Here is a 19,364-nt window from a genome sequence, read left to right as displayed (position 1 = left end):
AAAAAAGAAGAAAGGTATGTAAAAACAATGGAACAAAGGTTAAGAACCAAAACTGGAAGAAAGGAAGGAGAAAAAAGGGGAAAGAAAATAATGAGGAAGAAAAGTCATTATCCATTCTTATCTATATTTAAAAAAAAACACTTTAAACCCATTTCCATACTTTTCCAAGATGTCTAACAATCCTGCATGTAGTGTGCTTTTCATAACTTATTCTACAACTACTGCAAAATATAAGTTTATAAGTGAAGGACGAGTCAAAAACAGCCCTGCTTTCTCTCTAATTACTGCGCAGGAACTTGTGTTCCCTCATTGCGTGGAGTGGATCAAACACACAGCATGGCCAAAGGGAAGGGAGGTGACTCACCAGATCTTCAATGTTGCCATAGATGTTCTTCTTCATGCCCGAGGCTCTCGTAGCAACCCAACCCCCCAGGGAGCTGAACTCCATGGAGTCGGGCTCGTGCCCTGTACAGTAGCCGCTCTCATTAAGCTGCGATAAAAGTAAAAGAGCATGTGTCTGTTGTGTTGGCTAAAAAATCAAATAAATAAAAGAAGGCAAAATGTTTGGAAAACATTTGATGCGCTGAACCCACAAGAATGTTTTAATGACAAAAACCAACAAAAAAAAAAAAAAAAAGAGTGGGGGGGGTGTAATTACTGTTCTGTAGCAGCATTTATAGTAAAAAGTAAGGCTTTATAGCTATGCAGATATTTACAGCAGCTTCATAAGCCCAGAGGGGAAAAACAAACAAACAGTAAGGGTCTTCATGTAAAAAAAATGGTTTAAAGTGGACTAGCCTTCTTTTAAACACATCATATACACCATTATTAACTTATAATCTACTGGAGATCATCAACTGTCATATCATCACATACGGTGTTAAAAAAGCAATAAATATCTCAAAACATAAAAGCTTTAAAGTGCATTATTATTGTTAATTACTTTAATTTCGTGACCAAATCCTAACTTATTTATTCAATTCTGGATGCACCTGTAAAGTTTTTTGTTTTTCCTGACAGCAACAGATGTTTTCATCTAACAGGAGCTTCTCCAGGACAACTATGCAGGACCACAACGGCAATAACTTGTGCAATGTATAATGTAGTGATGCACAGATACCGATACCAGTATCGGGAGGGGCCCCGATCCAGCACTAAAATGGTGGTATCGGTATCGGCGATTACCAACAAATAGGCCACCGATACCATTTTGAGAGCCAAAAGTTTATTCAACTATTGTCACCCATTCCAGGTAGGCAATAAAAAGTTCTACTGGATTCACTTTGTATTAGTTTTTTTTCCTGTTTCACAAAGGTAGGCAGCAGCTTGACAAAGCAATGATGGCAATTATTTTACATCCAAATAGTATTCAGCTCTTCATATATACACACACACACACACACATCAATTTCAAACAGATGGTATCGGTATCGGCCAATACTGCACAGCCAGGTATCGGGGCCAAAAAAAAAAAAATGGCATCGGCGCAACGCTAGCATAATGTGCAATTTACTATTTGACACCCTTTGCAATAATCTGTCTGTCTATATTTGACACCAGGTGATAAATATATATACAAATATAAATATCTATCTATATAAATAACCATGTAAACACCCTGCGCAATAACCCTGTATAATAATCCTCTTATAAAAAAACAAAACAAAAAAACTGTCATATAGAGATGCACTGTATATACTGTATATATATCCCATACACCTTTTTCTTCCTTTGGCACATTCTTCTTTTTTGACTATTTGAGCTGATACAACGGGAAAATTTCTCCACTTTGAGATCACTAAAGTCAATCAATCAATATGAGTCTAGAGATATGCACTACTAACACCCACAGTTAAGACCTTTAATAAGTTTACATCTTGATCCTTCTTGGTTTGAAGTCACCATGTTTGAACCCTTACACGAAGAATCGTTAATCATCAGACTCCTCTCTTTTAATCTAAATATTTTATGTTTATTTTGTTAAAGACAAAATTCATAGAATAATAGCAGTTCTAGCGCTAAATAGCGGTAAAAGCCATCGAAGCTATTGGAGGAAAGATCTGTGAATTTAGGTCCCTAAAAAAACAAACAGATTTTTCAGATAAGCAAATATAATGTGAACAGCCAACAGCAGAGTTAAGTTAGCAACAAACAGAAAACCTAACCTTGCAGTAGCCAGATTGAGATACTGAGATGTGTAGAACTTAGTTCTAGTTTATCCATCTGGGATGGCTGCCATTCAGTTTGTACATGAAAAGGAGGGACGTTTACTACAATACTTCGAGCTGATTGTGTGACGTGACAGCGGATACCCGCCTTCCATAATACGCTTTCAGCCAATTGGAGCCACCAACGGAGACATGCTGATCACAATAGGATTCATCTGTAGCTTCTTGAGTGTTTTCACAACTAGAGTAAGCTGATAAATCAAACTTTTTCCAAATCTTGTCGGAAGAAAAGCTATCTAAAAATGCACAAAGTGCTTCTCGTTGCTCCTTGAGAGATTGTCGCTATTTTAGCTAAAATCAAGTCAATGGCGGTGTCGACAGGTAAGTCCTCCAGCGTAGCCGTGTTTGTAATGCCCTGGCTAGGACTCAAATCTTGTGACAATCCAGCTTGCAGTGCAAGGTTACAGAAAACCAGCCATGATTGTACAAAGTGGCTGTGCAAATTGAAGTTGTTTGTTTTGCAATAGTTGATGATCAGACAGAGAAACAAGTTTGTCCAATACATAAAAACACAAATCTTCATAATATGGGTGTGTATAGCAACAATATAAGAGAGAACTGCTTAGCAGGAAACATAACTGATGATCTCTGTGTGCACATATGATGTCTATTATAACTTGTTTTAATTAGCCTGAGAAATTATTTTGCTAATATTAAATAATCTATGATAAAGCAACTACTCAGCTTGAATTTAAACATAAAAGCATGTTTCAATAAAACATAGTTAAAACTATGCAAGTATTAAACAGAAAACTATATTTTAGAGAACTCACTGTTAGGAGTCTATGGTTTCTAATAGACAGATCATCGTAACCAATGTTATTGAAACCAAACCATTTCAGTATTAAATTTATCTATGTATCATATGTTTTCCTGGTGTCAAGCAGATCTACTTTGCAAGACCGAGATTTTCTTCATCCATGTTGTCATTTATAAAGATTTAGCTCAGTTTTATTTGTGAAATTTCTGTTTTTTTTTTTGTTTTTTGTTTTATCTGAAATCAAGAACTGTCACATACACACTTTTTGTTGTTTTTCCAGTCAGCCAAGAATGCTGCACATTTTTTTTCTGTTATGTGTGACACCTGAATTTCCCCACTTTGGAAATTTTGTATAGACACTGTCTATACCCTTCTACTCCATTCTCCAGCATAAGCTAGGTATTATTTAAAAAGGCAGAGATCATGAGTCTGATCAGACATTTGGATAATATCTAACCCTTTATCTCTCTGTATTTATAGACATTTCATGCAATATCATTTTAACACAATATAAAATGATGTGCCATTAGCAGTCTGTGAAAAACAGACCTTCTAGGAGATTATGCATTTCTGCACTGCCCCTCAGGCACCCAGAAGGTTGCTCAGGTTATTAGGAGCATATCAAAGCCACGGCTGAGAACAGTCCTGAGAATAAAGACCTTTAACAATAAGAACAGTACTTCCCAGAAGCACCAAAGTAAAGACAGGTTTTGTTTTATCACATCCACCCTCTGGAAAGCAGTTTATATTCCAGACCCATCTGCTCCATCACCCTGGTTCAGTCTAAATGCAGAGGTGTCGTCTGCTTTAGATGCGGCTCACGCATTCCTCTACATCAAACGCCTGCTCCCACTCCATTTTTCTGAATTAGCTTGATGGTGCCATCTGCTCACGACCACCGTCTCACTCACTAATCTCTCTCCTACAGCACTCTGTTCTCTACCTTCCTATATCCTAGGAAATCTACTATGTAAAGAGAGCCAAGGTCAACCTGGAGGAACCAGCAGTACCAAAAAGGACACCCAGCTGGACTGCTGGCATAGTTTATAGTTTGGCTTAGATCTTTGTGTAAATAATAACGGATGTATAAGCTGTATTTACCAATCTCTCCAGATCCTGACCGACGATGCCAGACTCCACATGTGCAGTCAGGTTTTGCTCATCAATCCACAAAATACGGTTCTGGAAGAAACAAGGACATTAAAGAGGAAGTTAAACATTTTAAACGAATGCTTTAAACCTTGACATAGCTTTAATATGTGTAAGGTGGCGTCTCATCTCAATGGCTGTAATGGAAACCGTCCAAACTCCATCTGACTGTACGAAGCTTCAGGCATAGTGAAAACAACAAACGGCGCTCTTTAGAAACCAGTCTGCTAACGCCGCTCTTTCTACGATGCTCATATTTTGTTTCCATAGGGATTTTTAGAGATAACTGCAAGCAGATGTGCTACAGGACAAAGATAATGGTCATCTTAATTGAAGTCAACATTTAAATCCGACTACAAGCGTCTTGTTTGATCCCCTGGGCTTCCAGTTCACCCCTACTGGCAGGAAGTCATCCCATCCCTGCCATCAATCACTCCTCAGAGGTAATAAACTTTATGTTTTTATCACTGTGCTACTTTAATGTGTTCTCATGGCAGCCGCTTTACCTCTGGCCCCTGACACCCAACACCGATCTCCATGACACAAAACAGATCCAACAGCATCCTAACAGCTTGTATATCACCTCTATGTGAGTCTGGATCAAAGGGTTGCAGCACATTTTATACATTGGAAAATAATAATCATGGCTACAGTGTTTTACTTTAATTATTTAAATGGATTCAAATTCAGGAATTGTAGGATGCATTCCTATTCACCCCCCAAGAGTGTAGTTTGATAAAATCTTAAATTGTAAAGATTTTCCTCTTAAATTGACCAAATCTGTAAAATCTAAAGACTGGATTTTTGCGGCATAAAACTGAAGATAAATTAGCTAAAATAAAATTCTACTCCTATTTCTACATGTCCTTTCTAAAGAAAAGCCTCACCCCACAGCATAATACTGCCACCGCTGGGTTTCACAGCATATCCGAGGTGTTCAGGGTGATCCCTCCAAACATGGCGTTTTGCATTCTAAGTCAAAATGCTATTTATATTTTCTAACTATCTAATGTAAGGGACTTTGGTCTTTTTTATTCACATACTGCACACATTAAAGGTTATTGAACAAAGGAACGCAATTTAGACAAAACTGAGATGAGAAATATCTCATAATCTAAGCAGTCCTGACAATACGTGGAATGTTTAATTCAGTATAGAAACTAGTATTGACCTACCATCTGTGAGGTATCCAATGAGACGATAGATCGAGTTTCCTCTGGTGGGCACTCCAGGGCGCTAGACACACTCGTTCCACCTGAAAGTAAGAAACAATCCTTTTAAAACACACCTTATTCTCAGAACGGGTCCTGTGTCATCACAGTAAGGGTTGTATAAGTGAAAGCAGGGGTTGTTTGAGTTACATTAGGCGCCCTGGTTGATGGCGGCAGGACTCTCTTCAAGAAAAAAACCTTTTAACTGGAATTAAACAATCCTTAATGGGAAAGCTTCTCTTTTTGCCACATAAAAGACCCAGAGAGAGTTAAAAGAAGGGGAAACATTAAACAGGATTCAGTCTAAAAACTTAACCCTCATGCTTTGCTCTACTTTTCCAGGACATGAGAACTTGGTTCTAGGGGTATCACTGTTATCTATTTATCTCTAGGACAATACATAATACAATGAACTTTATCATTACGATGATAAACATTTAAAAACTGACTAAAAACAATTTTGCTTCACAATATATAAGAATAAGCAAATCAATTATTTTGCAACGTATAAACTTTGATTAACATCACCTTCTGCATGGGTAAAATCAGGTCTGCAATTAATCAAATTGGTGCTACAGATGTCTAATAAGCATATTTTAGGCATTAAAGGCAGAAAAGTTAAAGCTTGTGTGACTGGATGCGTTAGGATTTCACTGCAGGAAATGAGCGACACACTATCCTCACTACAGCTAATGTCATTATATCCCCCTATAAGATTGCTTTATTCCCGTTTTGAAATCAGGATATAGTATACTGAAGTAACAAGAAACAGTATATTAAAATATAAGGCATACTTTAAATACAGAGGTAGTAAGTGAAGTTTCAGGACATAAGTTTAATATTTTATTGGAACATCAAATGAAGGATAAATAAAATCTCAATTTTATGGGCTTTATCTTCACAAAGAAATGTTAAACGATTAAAAAGCATGTTTTTTTAAAAATAAGAAACATAAAAAAGTAAAATCTAACAAGGTTGATTCAAACGTTTGATTCTAAGGCTTACCTCCATAAGGGATCAGACAAACATTATGTTTGCAAGCCAGCTCCACAATTTTCACCACATCATTGTGACAGCCTGAAAGAAAAGCAACAGTCATTTAAAAATCACCATCCATTAAAACAAAAACATTTAGGATAGTTTCATAAACAGCAGATAAAAGACCTTTAGCAACATAGTATAAGAATTTCCTGTAATATTTGAAACTTTAAAGTAAAACACCAGAAGTAGAAGCTGGGGTATCTTTAATGCCAGTTGACCAAACAATATATGATGTAAAGAGAAACTGAATAAATATTATGGATCAAATATTTGAAAGGTATAATTAAGCTTGCAAGGACTGAAAAGAGAACATTTCATGCTAGTTTGCATCAGAGTTTGGCTGATGTTTCTTAGTGATTTGCTGCCCATTTGGGAGCTTGCTAATCAACTTCCAGCCATCAGTCAACACTCATTTGCATGATAAAACACTGCCAGCTATATCAAGAGAAAACCAATCTGAGAAACATAATTCATGATTGTACTGTGGAGGGCCAGACTGTGGAGGATTGGATGACAACCATCCTCCCTCCTGACGCTTCTTATTAAGCTTCCACTCATACATATTAATATTCCTGCCTCTGCAGAGATTAACCCTTTAAATCACAAAACCAGCAGGGGGATCAGTAATGCTACGTGGGTGGAGGGGAAAACAACGCCACCAGCCCTGCTAACCCATAGCGTTGCTTATACACTCACTTGGCCAAACCACCATATCTGGAACACGGCCGATTTTTCCCTCTCTCAGAGCAAAGATCTCATGTAGGCAGTGGCCTGCAGCACAAAGAAAGCATGTCATATTATGAATACATGTTTGTTTCTTTTCTTCAAAACATTCAAATTTAAAAAATTTGACATCTCCTTCCGTACCGTGGCCACGGAAAACCCGGTCTTCTGCCCGGTGAGAGAAAGGAATACCTGTAGACTTCAGCTCCTCCACAAAGACCTCATTTAATGTAGGAGGCTGTACAGCACTGCTATTCAGAGCAGGCTGTAACAAACGAAAACATTGTGGCTTCAGCTGCTGTGTGCTTCTATTCACTGAAGACACAATGGAAAGGAGGGGGTAATGCAGGAGGGGGGGTAATTACACTTACTGTTGCTTGGGTTTTATGCTGCAAATTGGCACCAAACGTGCTTTCCATCCAGTCCTTCAGCCCAGGGATGATCATCCCACTCAGTCTATACCTGTGATGGATAAAAGAGTCTCTGCATTAACTCTAAAATAGACACTAGAATCCTGTACATCCGTGGCTTGGCTGAGTGGGGGAAAAGAAATCTGTGACTAATTAAAGTAGAGTATGGGGTCAGGGGAGGTTAGACAGCAGTGACAGTGCAGCTCCTATGATCGCCTTCGCTGTTCCTTGCATAATTGAGCTGCTGGCAAAGACTGGGCCAGTCCATTAGGGAGCACTACATCCCAAGATACAGGGGAGCAGATTTTTTCCTGATAAACCTTCTGCTACAGCAAAAGCTGAGGAGCAGGAGAGCAGATCTCAATATTGCACCTTGCATGCATATTCATGTTGCTCAAACTTTTCCAGATCTGTAATCATAAAAACCAAATACTGTAGTAGTTTCACGTGACAGTAGGGTAAGAGCAACAAATTGATGAAGGGAGGCTGAAATTTGTTATTATTTTTTGTAACAGCAAATTTAAAAAATGAAAAACATGCTTTGTACAAATTAGAGGCCTACGCTGAACTTTCTCATTTTTACACACAGATCTGTAGACTCTGCATGTCAGCAGCTTTCGTCACGAGGAACAATAAAGCCAATCAGAGTGGATGGAAACATGGACTGAGGTGAATATTGCTCAGTCCTGGAAGAAAAACGACTGAGATGGAGACCCTAACAAATATGCTGGGAAGTCACAGGTTTTAAAATTTAAGAGCAACAAATAATAAAAGGGACTTTTGATATGTTGACAGGATGAGAGCAATTTTGTAGCACATGCTTTTGAAAGAGGAAAGAATTTGTAATGCAACATCCTGTTGAGTCCATGAAGGTATACATTTGTGCGTGCTCCTCTAGTTCCCCCTGATCTGCATTTTACTGAAAAACACAGAAGCATCTCAGCTTCTGCTTATATTGTGGAAGGCACGCAGAATGTAGACCAAGTTATCTTCCTACTCTAAACATTTATAATAAACAGGATTCATTTCTCACCATTTCAATCCAGTGAAACAGCAACTCTGTACTTTTTACACATGTAAATTTACATTTCCACCCAATACTGCATGATCAGTAACCTAATAGGGTGGAAGGTCGTCTCTGTTAATAAGCAACAGAAAGTCTAAAGAATCAGAAGCGGTGACCTTCTCGAATGACACCCACTATTTAAATGCCAAACACTAGGGGGCAGTAGCACCACACTAATGGAGGAGACAGAGGAGCTCGACTAGTTTCACAAGCTGGGTTCAAAGCAGGGGCTGTGAAAGAGATCACTGCATAACTCCTGCTCTAAGTCACACAGACAGAGGGAAGCTTTAAAAAAGGAAAAAGGACTAAAGAGTCATTCTGTCACCTCACCTTTTCCCAGTAAATTCTGCTTGGCCTTTCTTGTTGAAGAGGAACCTGGAGTCGCTGTATCCCCAGCCGTTCCATTTCATAATCTCCTGCCTGTGGAAAAATAAATATTGGCACAGGTTTGCAAAGCCACTGGTACTCTTAAGTTTGGACAAGAAACATCAGAGAGATTATCAAAAAAAGGAAAACATTTGAAGGTTATTTTCAGGTGCTCTGACCTAACATAGTATTTGTGCACGTTTTAAACTATTGAGCTTTTTAATAAAGGTTTTGCATATTTCTGCTACACTTCCTCCCCTCAGGAGGATCAGGAAAACAATAACGCAGTACCTTTAACTCAAATATATAAATCTCTATTTTGACAACCAAGAAACCAAAACGTTGAGCCGCTGTAATCTTGGAAATTACGAAACACATTTTCCATTGATTTAAAAGTGTCGAGTAGCCATGCCGGCACACATTTTATATTCTCTAGGAGATAATCAAATCAAAAGATTTCTTTGCACTGGTTTAGAACAGCACTATGCCAAGGAAACACATTGGAAAAAAAATACAACCATCTAGAGAGAGAGAGCAGCTTATGCTGTCGTAAAAGTTTGGGTTTTCTAAAGCTCAAATCTTCCATCAGACGAATTCTATGATCTCTGAGACTTCCCTAAGAAATCAATTGTTCAGAAAAAAGGCAAACAAAAAACTCCCTTTCCCCCACCTGTTGCTGTGCACTGCCAAAAAAGCTGGCTGAAATACGGAAACAGTTTCTATCTGCTGACAACAAAGACAGATTTAGCTGTTTAGAGACGTATGATCAAAACCAAACATACAAACAAAAGAAACAACACTCATGTAGTGAAAGGCAAAGACACTGCAGGGCGCAATGTCTGTAAATTAGCTGACTTTAGCGTGGCTAGCTGAGCAGACAGCTTAATAACAAGATACCAGCTTTTTTTCCCTTGTTATCCTCAGCGAATAAAAAACAACCTCTAAGCAATAAGTACTTGAACAGGAGCAAATCTAAAGATTAAAAATAAGCACCTCCTGCATCAAAGTGTCCGGTTGTTGCATTTCCAGTCATTCAAACCGATCTTCTCAGGACGGGCTTCACTTCTACTACAACCGAGAGGTTATGGATTATTTCAGTACCAGTAAAGGCAGCTGTGGCTTCAGGGTCTCAAGTCAATCTATTGGAGCGAGTTTATCATAAAAAAAAAAAATAATGTCTTCTGTGGTCAAATGTCCCATTAAAAAAAAGGTATGAGTCTATTTCACTAGACACCAGGGTTTTATATACATAATGTTTTATATGCGTCGGTGCTGAATCTGTAGAAAAGGTCGCCGCAGAGCTGATGCTAACTCGGCCCAGAGACTGCTCCAAAGAAAGACTCCTGTAAATAATCCCTTTAGTTGTTCTGCTCATTAAAGCTGAAACAATTAATAGGACTTATTGGGATTAATCGATTATTAAAATAATGGTCAACTAATTTAGTAATCGATTCATCGTTAACTGGAGTATACAGACTGTAAAACATGCCTTTAGCTGACAGAGCAACCCACTTAGAGCAGTAATTATATAAAAATGGTGAACAAATATATAAACATTTTTATGTTTAAGATGAAAAAAAAAAACATTTTTGTCTGTCAATATGCTCTATCCAGAACTCCATAAATGGGAAAGTTTTAGTTTCACCTGATTTAATTTCGCAAAAATCTTCTTTAAGCAACCCTTGGCCATTCGATTATTAATCGATTAATCAAAAAAATAGTTGAAGGATTAATCGATTTCCAAAATAATCTTTAGTTGCAGCCCTACTGTCATGTATCTGCCTGGTGAAGCCGCGCTGTGAAAAGGATGGTTTTGTGCTACAGGCCACTGCATCTGTTCAATGTTAAAAAAAAAAAAACTTTATTGGTAGGGGTGTAAATAATAATCGTTTTGTATCGATGCATCAATCAAACAGCCAATGATCCAATGCATTGACACTTTAATATGAGTATCGATTCATGTTTTTTTTTCTTCTTTTCTTCAGGTCGATTTTTATCCATTTGCTCCTGGACATAATTCTGACTCCCGAGCTTCGTCGGCGGTAAACCTATTTTGCCCTCCTACCTCGCTTCCTTTATCCACTACCCCAGGGGTTTTCAAAGTGGGTGCCGTGGCACCTAGGGGTACCACGAGGTCACTACAGGGGTGCCGCAGGATTTTTTCATAGATTGTTTTATATTGAATGTACATTTTTACATTTTAACAATTTTGTAAATTTATTTTGATGTAAGCAAATATATTCTAAGGCGAGGGGCTTCATTTTATGTTCCCTTTACTACTTTGAAAAAAATGACAGAAAAATAATGATATAATAAGTTTAGGGGTACCACGGCTGGGTGGAAAAATGTGTAGGGGTACCTTGAGCCAAAAAAGTTTGGGAATCACTGCACTACCCTCTTTGCGCTTGCACACACGCTTGTTACCATTTGCTGCTAGTGCACTTTTGCACTCAGTGCACTGATTTAGTTGAGTATTGTTATTCTATAGTGAATGTAGTATAGGCCTATTTTTGTTACTTAATCTGCTAGTGCACCTATGCACTCATTGCAGTATTTTTTGATGCTGTTATTTGATGTTGTTTCTCAAATAAAATGCATAACGATATTACAGCTTTAATTGATTTATTTCTAATCTGAAAAATTGTCTAGCCTATAAGGTAAAAAAAAAAGTAGCAATTAATCGAATCGAATCGTGATGTATTCTTGAGTATCAAAAATAATCAAATCGTTGGCTCAGGAAATTGATACTGAACCGAATCGCCATGGTGGGTGTGATTTACACCCCTACTTATTGGGTTGTTGGAGGCAGGCCAGCTGACAGCCTTGGCTGGGCCCCGGACAAAATCGAAAGAATTGACGAGTGGGGGCCCCGTAAAATGTTCAATTTTTTAAGTAACCTTTTCTGGAAAAAAGAGAAACATGTTGAATAGTTAATAAATAAGTGAAAAAATATTTATTTATTAATTAAGGATTAAAAACTATATTTGAATGTTTACATTTACAAATAGAGATCTTTTCAGTTTTTAATTTATAAAATATGCAGAACATTTGGTTTCCATACCAGCTCCAATTGGATTTGATCACATTTATAGATTTTCACTTGTGTGATTTCTACTTGTATGACATGTTTAACAAAACCCTCTCTTCAAAATCTGCTGTTAAGGCAGTACAGAGGGATTGTCAATTTATTCACTTCCACCGCAGCATTGTTGCAGCCACGAATGCGCCATGTAGTCACATAAGTCAAATACCATTGGTCAAGTCTTAATTACAACTTCATTTGGAAAAGATAGGGAACAAACCCTTGACAGAAACTGTTTTTTGCTCCATCAGAGAGCTTACAAGCTATGACCGTCTACTGCAAGTGAGGCTGATCTAAAGCTGTTCCTGCGGCTTGAGGAGTCTTCTTCAGGTGAGAGCCGCTCAGGTGAGAGTGATGGAGCTGCTTGCCACTACCTAATCCGTCCAGGAAACACGATCCGTTCTGTGCATGCACGAATAGATATACATCCGTGTGTCCATACATAATGTAATTATGGTACTAAAACTACTTATTTCTATCCTTAACTCACTAAAGAATACTAATACACATCTATAAAAAATGTTTTATGACTTTTGTGAGACAATTTTTATGCGTTTTACATTTTCTCTGTTAAACTGCTTCTCTGACGCCATCATTAGACATGCTTAGAGCAGTCCGGCAAAATATGATTAAACCATGTTTATCTGCATTTTACTCGTTCCTCTCTTTAAATTATGCACTATATCGCATAAGGTTAAAATGAAACAAAAACATAAAACTCAGAAATATTAGATTTATGTTTAAATCCAAAGCCGAAAAAGTTAGCCGCTTTAAATAGCGCAGGATCTAATTTCTGGTGCAGATTGGGCAGAGACGAGTGATAAAACAGAAAGGATTTTAAGGCATTTACTTTCTCAGGAAATACATTATTAACCCATAACACATTATATTTTAGTACCTTTAATATTTTTGGGGAGAGAAAAGGCCATTTAGGTATTCTTAACAAAATAAAATCGAGGACGACACGGATGTATATCTGGATGCGCAAATGAGGTGATGGCGCATGCGCAGAACGGATCGTGCTTCCGGGACGGATCGGTTAGTGACACTGCTGCCTGACCGTGAACGGAGGAAAGATTCAGGTTCTGTATTTTTCTGTCTCCACCTGCAGCGCAACCCGCCCACTATATAGCAGCTTGACAAATTTCAGAGAAACTGCATCAGTGGCATAACCAGTTAGAAGGAATGGCTGGTGGGAGTATTTCCGTATATCCTAGTGGAAAATCGAAAGTAATAATTCAAAAAGACTTTATGAAACTTAAGAATAAATGAATTGAATTTCCTTAAAAATCTTTAAAAAAGAAAATTTGTGGCAAAAGATGAAGGGGGCTGATTCAGTGCGCCCCCTCTACCTTTGGCCCGGGACAATTGCCCTGTCGGCAGGCATGGTTGGAGGGTTACACAAGGAGGTTCATTTTTCAAGTTAATTTCCATGATCAAGAGTTTTGGTATATGTATGTTTTTTTTTTGTTTTTTACAAATAATGGCTAGCATAGCACACAAACAGTAAATTAGTCTATAGGATTCTATTGTATACGTTAACCAAGGTCGATATGAGAATATTAATAAAAAAGGTTACTTCGACTCAGAGCATAATTAAACTACAGTCATTAAAATGCTACTTTTTTTTTTTTTAGGGAGGCCTTAGTGGTCATTATGTTCTACCTTAAGTAACAGCAGTTAGATGAACTTCTACTAATGTTTGACTACATACTGTAATTTTATAATTTTTAGCTGTTCAACATACTGTGGGATTCTTACATGAGCCCACGCCTACTCATTAGGCATTTCTAGAAGCTGAACTATTTTCGACTTTCTCAGCAAGCCATAAATTCCTCAATCACCATCTTAGATTTGAAAACTGAAATCAAATATGTGATTCCATTAAAAAGCTTATCTTACATATCTCTTCAGCACAACAAGGAAGCACCCTGGAAAGTAACCAATAGCTGCTTTGCTCGACAAGGTTTATGATCCGCAGCAGCCGAAAAACTATTTCTCAAACAGATGTTCACCTTTTGAGGTAAAAACTCTATTTATTCCCTTGTGAAGGTGCACGGCTCACAAGATTCTATCTTGGCCATGAGAATATACAGAAACTTAAAAAGAAAATGCTTTCCAAAAGCCTGGAGTAAGATATAAGAAATGTACAGAAAAGAGCCAAAAAGAAAAAGGACTATGAAAACAGATGAGAGGGAGATTATTAAGCACTGCTTATCTGGCTCACGCAGAGGTTTGTTGAAACGAAGGCTGAGGGAAATGAAGTTGAGCTTTTACGGTAAACCATCTGATGCCAACATGAAACCAGTGGACAGAACTCCAAAAACAGCAACAGAGAAGCCAAAATGTGACTCTGTACCCTAGCTGTTTTTCTTTTTTCTTTTGGCTCTAATGATCTTTACTCGTTAGTACATGGCTCGAAAATAAGCAGTAAATGAAGACATGCAGTAAATGATGCTGGGAATCAAACCTGGCCACCAGATTTGATACAGTGCACCGTCCTCCCCAAAGAGTGTTAATGTGATCACCATTACAGCTTCTCTGCTCCACTCTGATGGATGTAATCAAGCCTTGTCTTTTATTAACACCATTAAAACTATCACATAAGAGTCATCTCAATGATAAAAAAGATCTCCAGTGTATTGTATTAATATTTCAAAGCAACAGTGCAAATATATTTATCTCTCATTTATTAACATTTATTAATTAACTTATAGGCTTATAGGCTGCTTTGTTAGAGTATAAGATTGCAATATTGTGCACATAAAGTTTAGATATAGATTGGAGTTTGATAACTAGTCTATACTCCATCTCTTATATGATGTATTCCATCTTTATGTTTGTCTTATATGAATTGAATAATTTCAGGTCATTCAGTGCGTGCCATGTAGCATGGGGACTAACAATGAAACCAGCCTTCGCTATAATTGGGTGCATTTAGATTTGTGTTGTTTCAAATGTTAATGCCCAATGTCGCTCCTCTGCTAATTAAATTAAAGTCAAATGTGGGTACATGAAGGTCCTTGCATCTAGTCAAGTTAAACTTTTTTTTTAAAGCATCTAATTAATATGAAAACATTTGATTCGTCAACTTTTGAACAATCCGAGCTAATCAAGGAAAAATTGGCAAATTCCAGTCCTCGACTGAATGATTAATGCGTTTCAAATTAGTCTGTTGTCACATGCGTTTCCATTTAGAAAATGGAGAATAAAAAATGAGCTGATTATTCTGTTCGAGCTAATTAAAGCTGGAACTGTGGCAGCAAGTAACATACCAGCAGCTTTATATCGCACAGATCTGTAATTTCCAATCTAAACTGAAGTCTTCTTTCTGATGTTTATGATTTTTTCCCCAGTGTTTATTGTTTCCAAGCAATAAAAACAAGAATGCCAGGTGTCGTGATTTTTTTTAGACAAAACCCCCAAAAAATAAAACAACCGATTAATCATTAACCACTACATGAAGGAACATTAACAAATAGAGCTAAGCATGAGCATCTGGTAGAAGGATCTTTTCCGAGTCGCTTCTCACCACTCTCTTTTGCAGTTAGCGCCGAAGTTAAATGAAGCCTTCCTCTGCATGCGCTACATCTGTCTGCTAAGCTTACAGTGATGTAATTCAATTCAAGCAAGCCGCTGCTGTTAAACTCATATCTCCACCTTCAGCCCTGGACTCTAGCAGAGGAAGTATCACATTAACGCTGCATCTGTGGAGGTACCAGTGCTTGAAGAGCAAGCACATCCTGCAATTCAGGATCTTCTACGTTACAAAGCAAGAAGGCAAAGAACGTCGACAAATTTTCAGAGGCCAACAGTCAGGATCTTAGTGGCTCTCAAAATGCATTTTACGATTACAGCGAGGTCTGTGGTTATGGAAACTTATGCAAAGACTGAAAAGTGAAGATGGTATCTTCATAACACACTTTTGTTCTTCCAGTCCAAGGCTTACACAAACTCGTCTTTATTCATGTTATTGTTTTTATTGTGGGTTCTATACTGTGGTTGTTGACAGCATTGTGAAAGATGACAACCAAATAACCCCTTCTTTGTACACAATAAAGCCAGTTCTGATTTTTAAGCTTGGAACCTTCGCTTATGCATGAGCACACAACAAAAAAATCGTTAATTTAAAAAAACAGTAATAAAAGACATATATGAATGCAATGTTGTTGGAAAATAGTAATCAAAGCTCTAATACATACAGCTACAGCCCAACTATTCTTTATTAAAATCTCCAGCAGCAAGTTGCAGAACAAATGCAGTGTTTGTAGGTTCCTGGGCATTGGCACATTTTACCACTTTTAGTTTGGTAGAGAGTTAGACCATCTTAAAACTTTTTTTTTTTTATTGCTGTGGAACTGGCTTTCAAACGTTGTTTATAAACTTTGGAAACAGCTGAGGTCTGGGCTAGTTCCACAGCCTGATGTTAGATTGGTTTATCCAAAACAAGTTTGGATGTGTGTCTGGGATCATAGCTCTACTGAAAAACCTGACAGTGTCAAAGTTTCGACTCCCTGTTGATTAAGGCGAATTTGGAGGTAGCCCCCCATCAATATACATATATTTTTTTGTGACTAAATAGTTTTGAAACAGGTTTATGTTTACATTTTTTTTTACATCTAGAAAAATCTACATGAAGAGAAGCAGTAATACATAACTAATTTTAATTAATTAAATAAATGAATCTTTATCACTATAACAGGCAATTAGGATGATGCTGCCATCAATTTGCTCACTGTTCTTAGCTTTGAAAGCCTCACTGAGCCTCTTCCTATTATAACCCAACAGCTCAGTTTTTCTCTGATTTGATCATAAAACATTTAATTCAGATAATGCACCAAGTTTTTAAATCTCCGGTAATATTTTGGATAAGATGGCTGAAAATTTGATAAAAAGTGGCCACTGAAAAATAAAACGATTGAAAACCCCCAGCAAAAAAAAAAAAAGTGTTGGATGCAAAGAAAGCTAAGATAAAAGTTTTTGGATTGATCTAAAACTCTTAAGCGTATGGAATATACTTGAATTAAGTCAGAGCCAGGAAACAAACCAATGCACTATATCAAATCTGCCAAGAAGAGAGAGTAAAGATCTTGTTAAATAATGCCAAACCCTTGAAAAAGCATGTGGTTTCTAACCAGTTTCCCAACAGTACCAGCCTGTATTTACATTTTACAACTTTAGTGAAATGGGTTTGTAAAGCCAATTATAGTTTTTGAAACACACTGTAGCTTTTTTTTTTTGCATCCTCATTTCCCCATTTAAAAATGAACTATTAAAATGTATGCCTAAAACTAATCTGACTTTCATAATTATTTTAAGTATACTTCAAGAGAACACAGCCATACATCTACTGCAAAAAATAAAATGCTGCTTAAAGGTTTATCTAATGTCAAGGCTTTGTAAAATCTTGTTTTTAAGAAGTGTAACTCAGTGATAAAAAAAACAAAGGCATTTGCTGCCTGTTTAATCAAGCTACTTTATAGTGAAGACATTGCAGTAAGAAAACAGATAATGATGAAGACAAAATATTACAAAAGAAAAATTATTCTGACATTAGTCATAGCATGATAGATTTGGCCTACCAAGGCCAAAGTGTCAGATTGTGCAGTTTAGCTGCTATTATGCAAACGCACCACTAGATGTCAGCACACCATGGTTGCATTTTCTTAGCAGAAGCTGATAATAGGTTGAAAGTCAGGCCACCATTAGTCCTGACCAATCAGATCACTGGAAAGGACAAAACTTTTTGACATCAGTCTAATATACTTTTTTCAGTTTCTCTCTATTATTCTGATAACCACTTCTCACTGAACATAATGGAACCAGTTTATGTCAATACACTAATCACACAGCGAACCGTGAATTACTTACAAACAGAATAAAGCAAAGTTGGCGGTAACATTCTAAGGTTGCTGTTAGAGGAGCAATCCTTTGGTAAGATTTAGCTCACGCGCCGCCTCTTTGTTTTATAACGTTTGCTCTCGGGAGAGCCGAAGACAGCGGAAAGCAATTATGTAAACGTTTTCCCTGGCTTTTAGCGGACACTGAGCGACACTTAAACTGTATAAAATGCTAATGGAGAATTGACTTTGAGAAAGTGGACCAAACCAAACTCCTAGCCGCACCCACCCACTGTTAAATGAATGGCTAACTGTAGGCAGGGAGCGTTAGCTAACCAGCTAACCCATATCCGCTTTACCGATTTGTATAAAACCTTTAAATTAAGGTATTGTCAGTTTGTGGTCACGTGCTACACATGGAGCTCTAGTTTACCATGTTATAAGCCAGTTAGTAAGCAAAAGGTAATCATAATGGACCGATCCATCACAGCCTTGTACCTCTTCCTAGGCACTGTCCTCCCCTCGCTCCTGTCACCGGCGCTGACGTTTGGTTTGTTCGCCTGGGCTTTGCAGTCAACGGCTAGAAGGGCAGCATCACTGTCCGCAGGTCTCTGCAGGTGTCCAGCGATGATGCTCAGTCTGTGCCGTGCTGTCTGGTACCTGCTGGAGCTGCTGTTGGACGCCATGCTGCTTCCGTGTTGTGGAAGAGGAGGGGGGGACTGATCTGAGCTAGCCTGTCAGAGGTCAGCCCACAGAAAGAGTGCTGCCTTCACGGCACGTAGGATACTTCGCTTTCACAAAGGTTTGCGCTGCTATTGCAGAGCTACAGGTGTATTTTTTCCCCATAAAACCTTGTAATCCATACACGACTTATGTTTATGAAACAAAATAATATATTTGATTACTTTATAACGTTTGTTATTTCTCTTGCAATCTCTTTAACAGATTTTTTGTTATCCTTCATTTGTTTCAAATTTTACTTGATCAGAAAAATGTTAACAAACTGTTCAAATATCTCCCACTCATTTTTAGACTTAGATTTTATTTTGTCATTTTGTACACATAAGTATACACAAAAAGAAGTTTCGATTAGTACAGCTATCTCGTTTTCATTTTTTTTAAAGAGCAAAAAAACATGTAAACATACAATTGCATAGTTACAGTTAAAACATTCATTTTTCTATTTATTTTTGTATAACCCATTTTATATAACATTTAGCAGTCTCTTTTATACAAGAAATTGAAGCATCATGGACAAATGCCATTTATTATTAGAATATGTATGTTTTTTTTGCTGGTTCTGCTTCATTATCTTTTGCTGTATTTATTCCACAGTGAAAAAAGAATAATAAGAAAAATCCAACAGATCTTTATGACTTACAGGTAATTAAAATTATAAAAACACTTTTACTAGACAAAGTGACGTGTTATCTTATGGCTAACACAAATGGGAATATGTGCTAAAGCTGTTTTACATCTTGTATGAAC

The 19,364-nt window shown here is 37.4% G+C and overlaps 1 protein-coding gene across 1 annotated transcript in view; it reads right to left on the bottom strand.

Annotated features, from left to right (window-relative positions):
• Nucleotides 1-18,609, bottom strand: part of agps (alkylglycerone phosphate synthase) — a 44,620-nt gene extending 26,011 nt beyond the window's left edge. Inside the window, exons 1-9 of the mRNA XM_038280208.1 lie at nucleotides 18,375-18,609; nucleotides 8,919-9,008; nucleotides 7,484-7,574; nucleotides 7,257-7,377; nucleotides 7,086-7,160; nucleotides 6,354-6,425; nucleotides 5,313-5,392; nucleotides 4,090-4,170; nucleotides 365-490 (exon numbers count right to left, since the gene is read on the bottom strand). Of these exons, the coding sequence (XP_038136136.1) occupies nucleotides 365-490; nucleotides 4,090-4,170; nucleotides 5,313-5,392; nucleotides 6,354-6,425; nucleotides 7,086-7,160; nucleotides 7,257-7,377; nucleotides 7,484-7,574; nucleotides 8,919-9,008; nucleotides 18,375-18,562 (924 nt within the window). The 5' untranslated portion in view covers nucleotides 18,563-18,609. The remainder of the gene's footprint in view (nucleotides 1-364; nucleotides 491-4,089; nucleotides 4,171-5,312; nucleotides 5,393-6,353; nucleotides 6,426-7,085; nucleotides 7,161-7,256; nucleotides 7,378-7,483; nucleotides 7,575-8,918; nucleotides 9,009-18,374) is intronic.
• Between the last annotated feature and the right edge of the window lie 755 nt (nucleotides 18,610-19,364).

Source organism: Cyprinodon tularosa, unplaced genomic scaffold (genome assembly GCF_016077235.1).
Source record: "Cyprinodon tularosa strain WSP-4 unplaced genomic scaffold, ASM1607723v1 ctg158, whole genome shotgun sequence".
Classification (NCBI taxonomy): domain Eukaryota; kingdom Metazoa; phylum Chordata; class Actinopteri; order Cyprinodontiformes; family Cyprinodontidae; genus Cyprinodon; species Cyprinodon tularosa.
The sequence above is the reverse complement of the archived record's forward strand: the minus strand, read 5'-3'. Positions and strand labels throughout refer to the sequence as shown.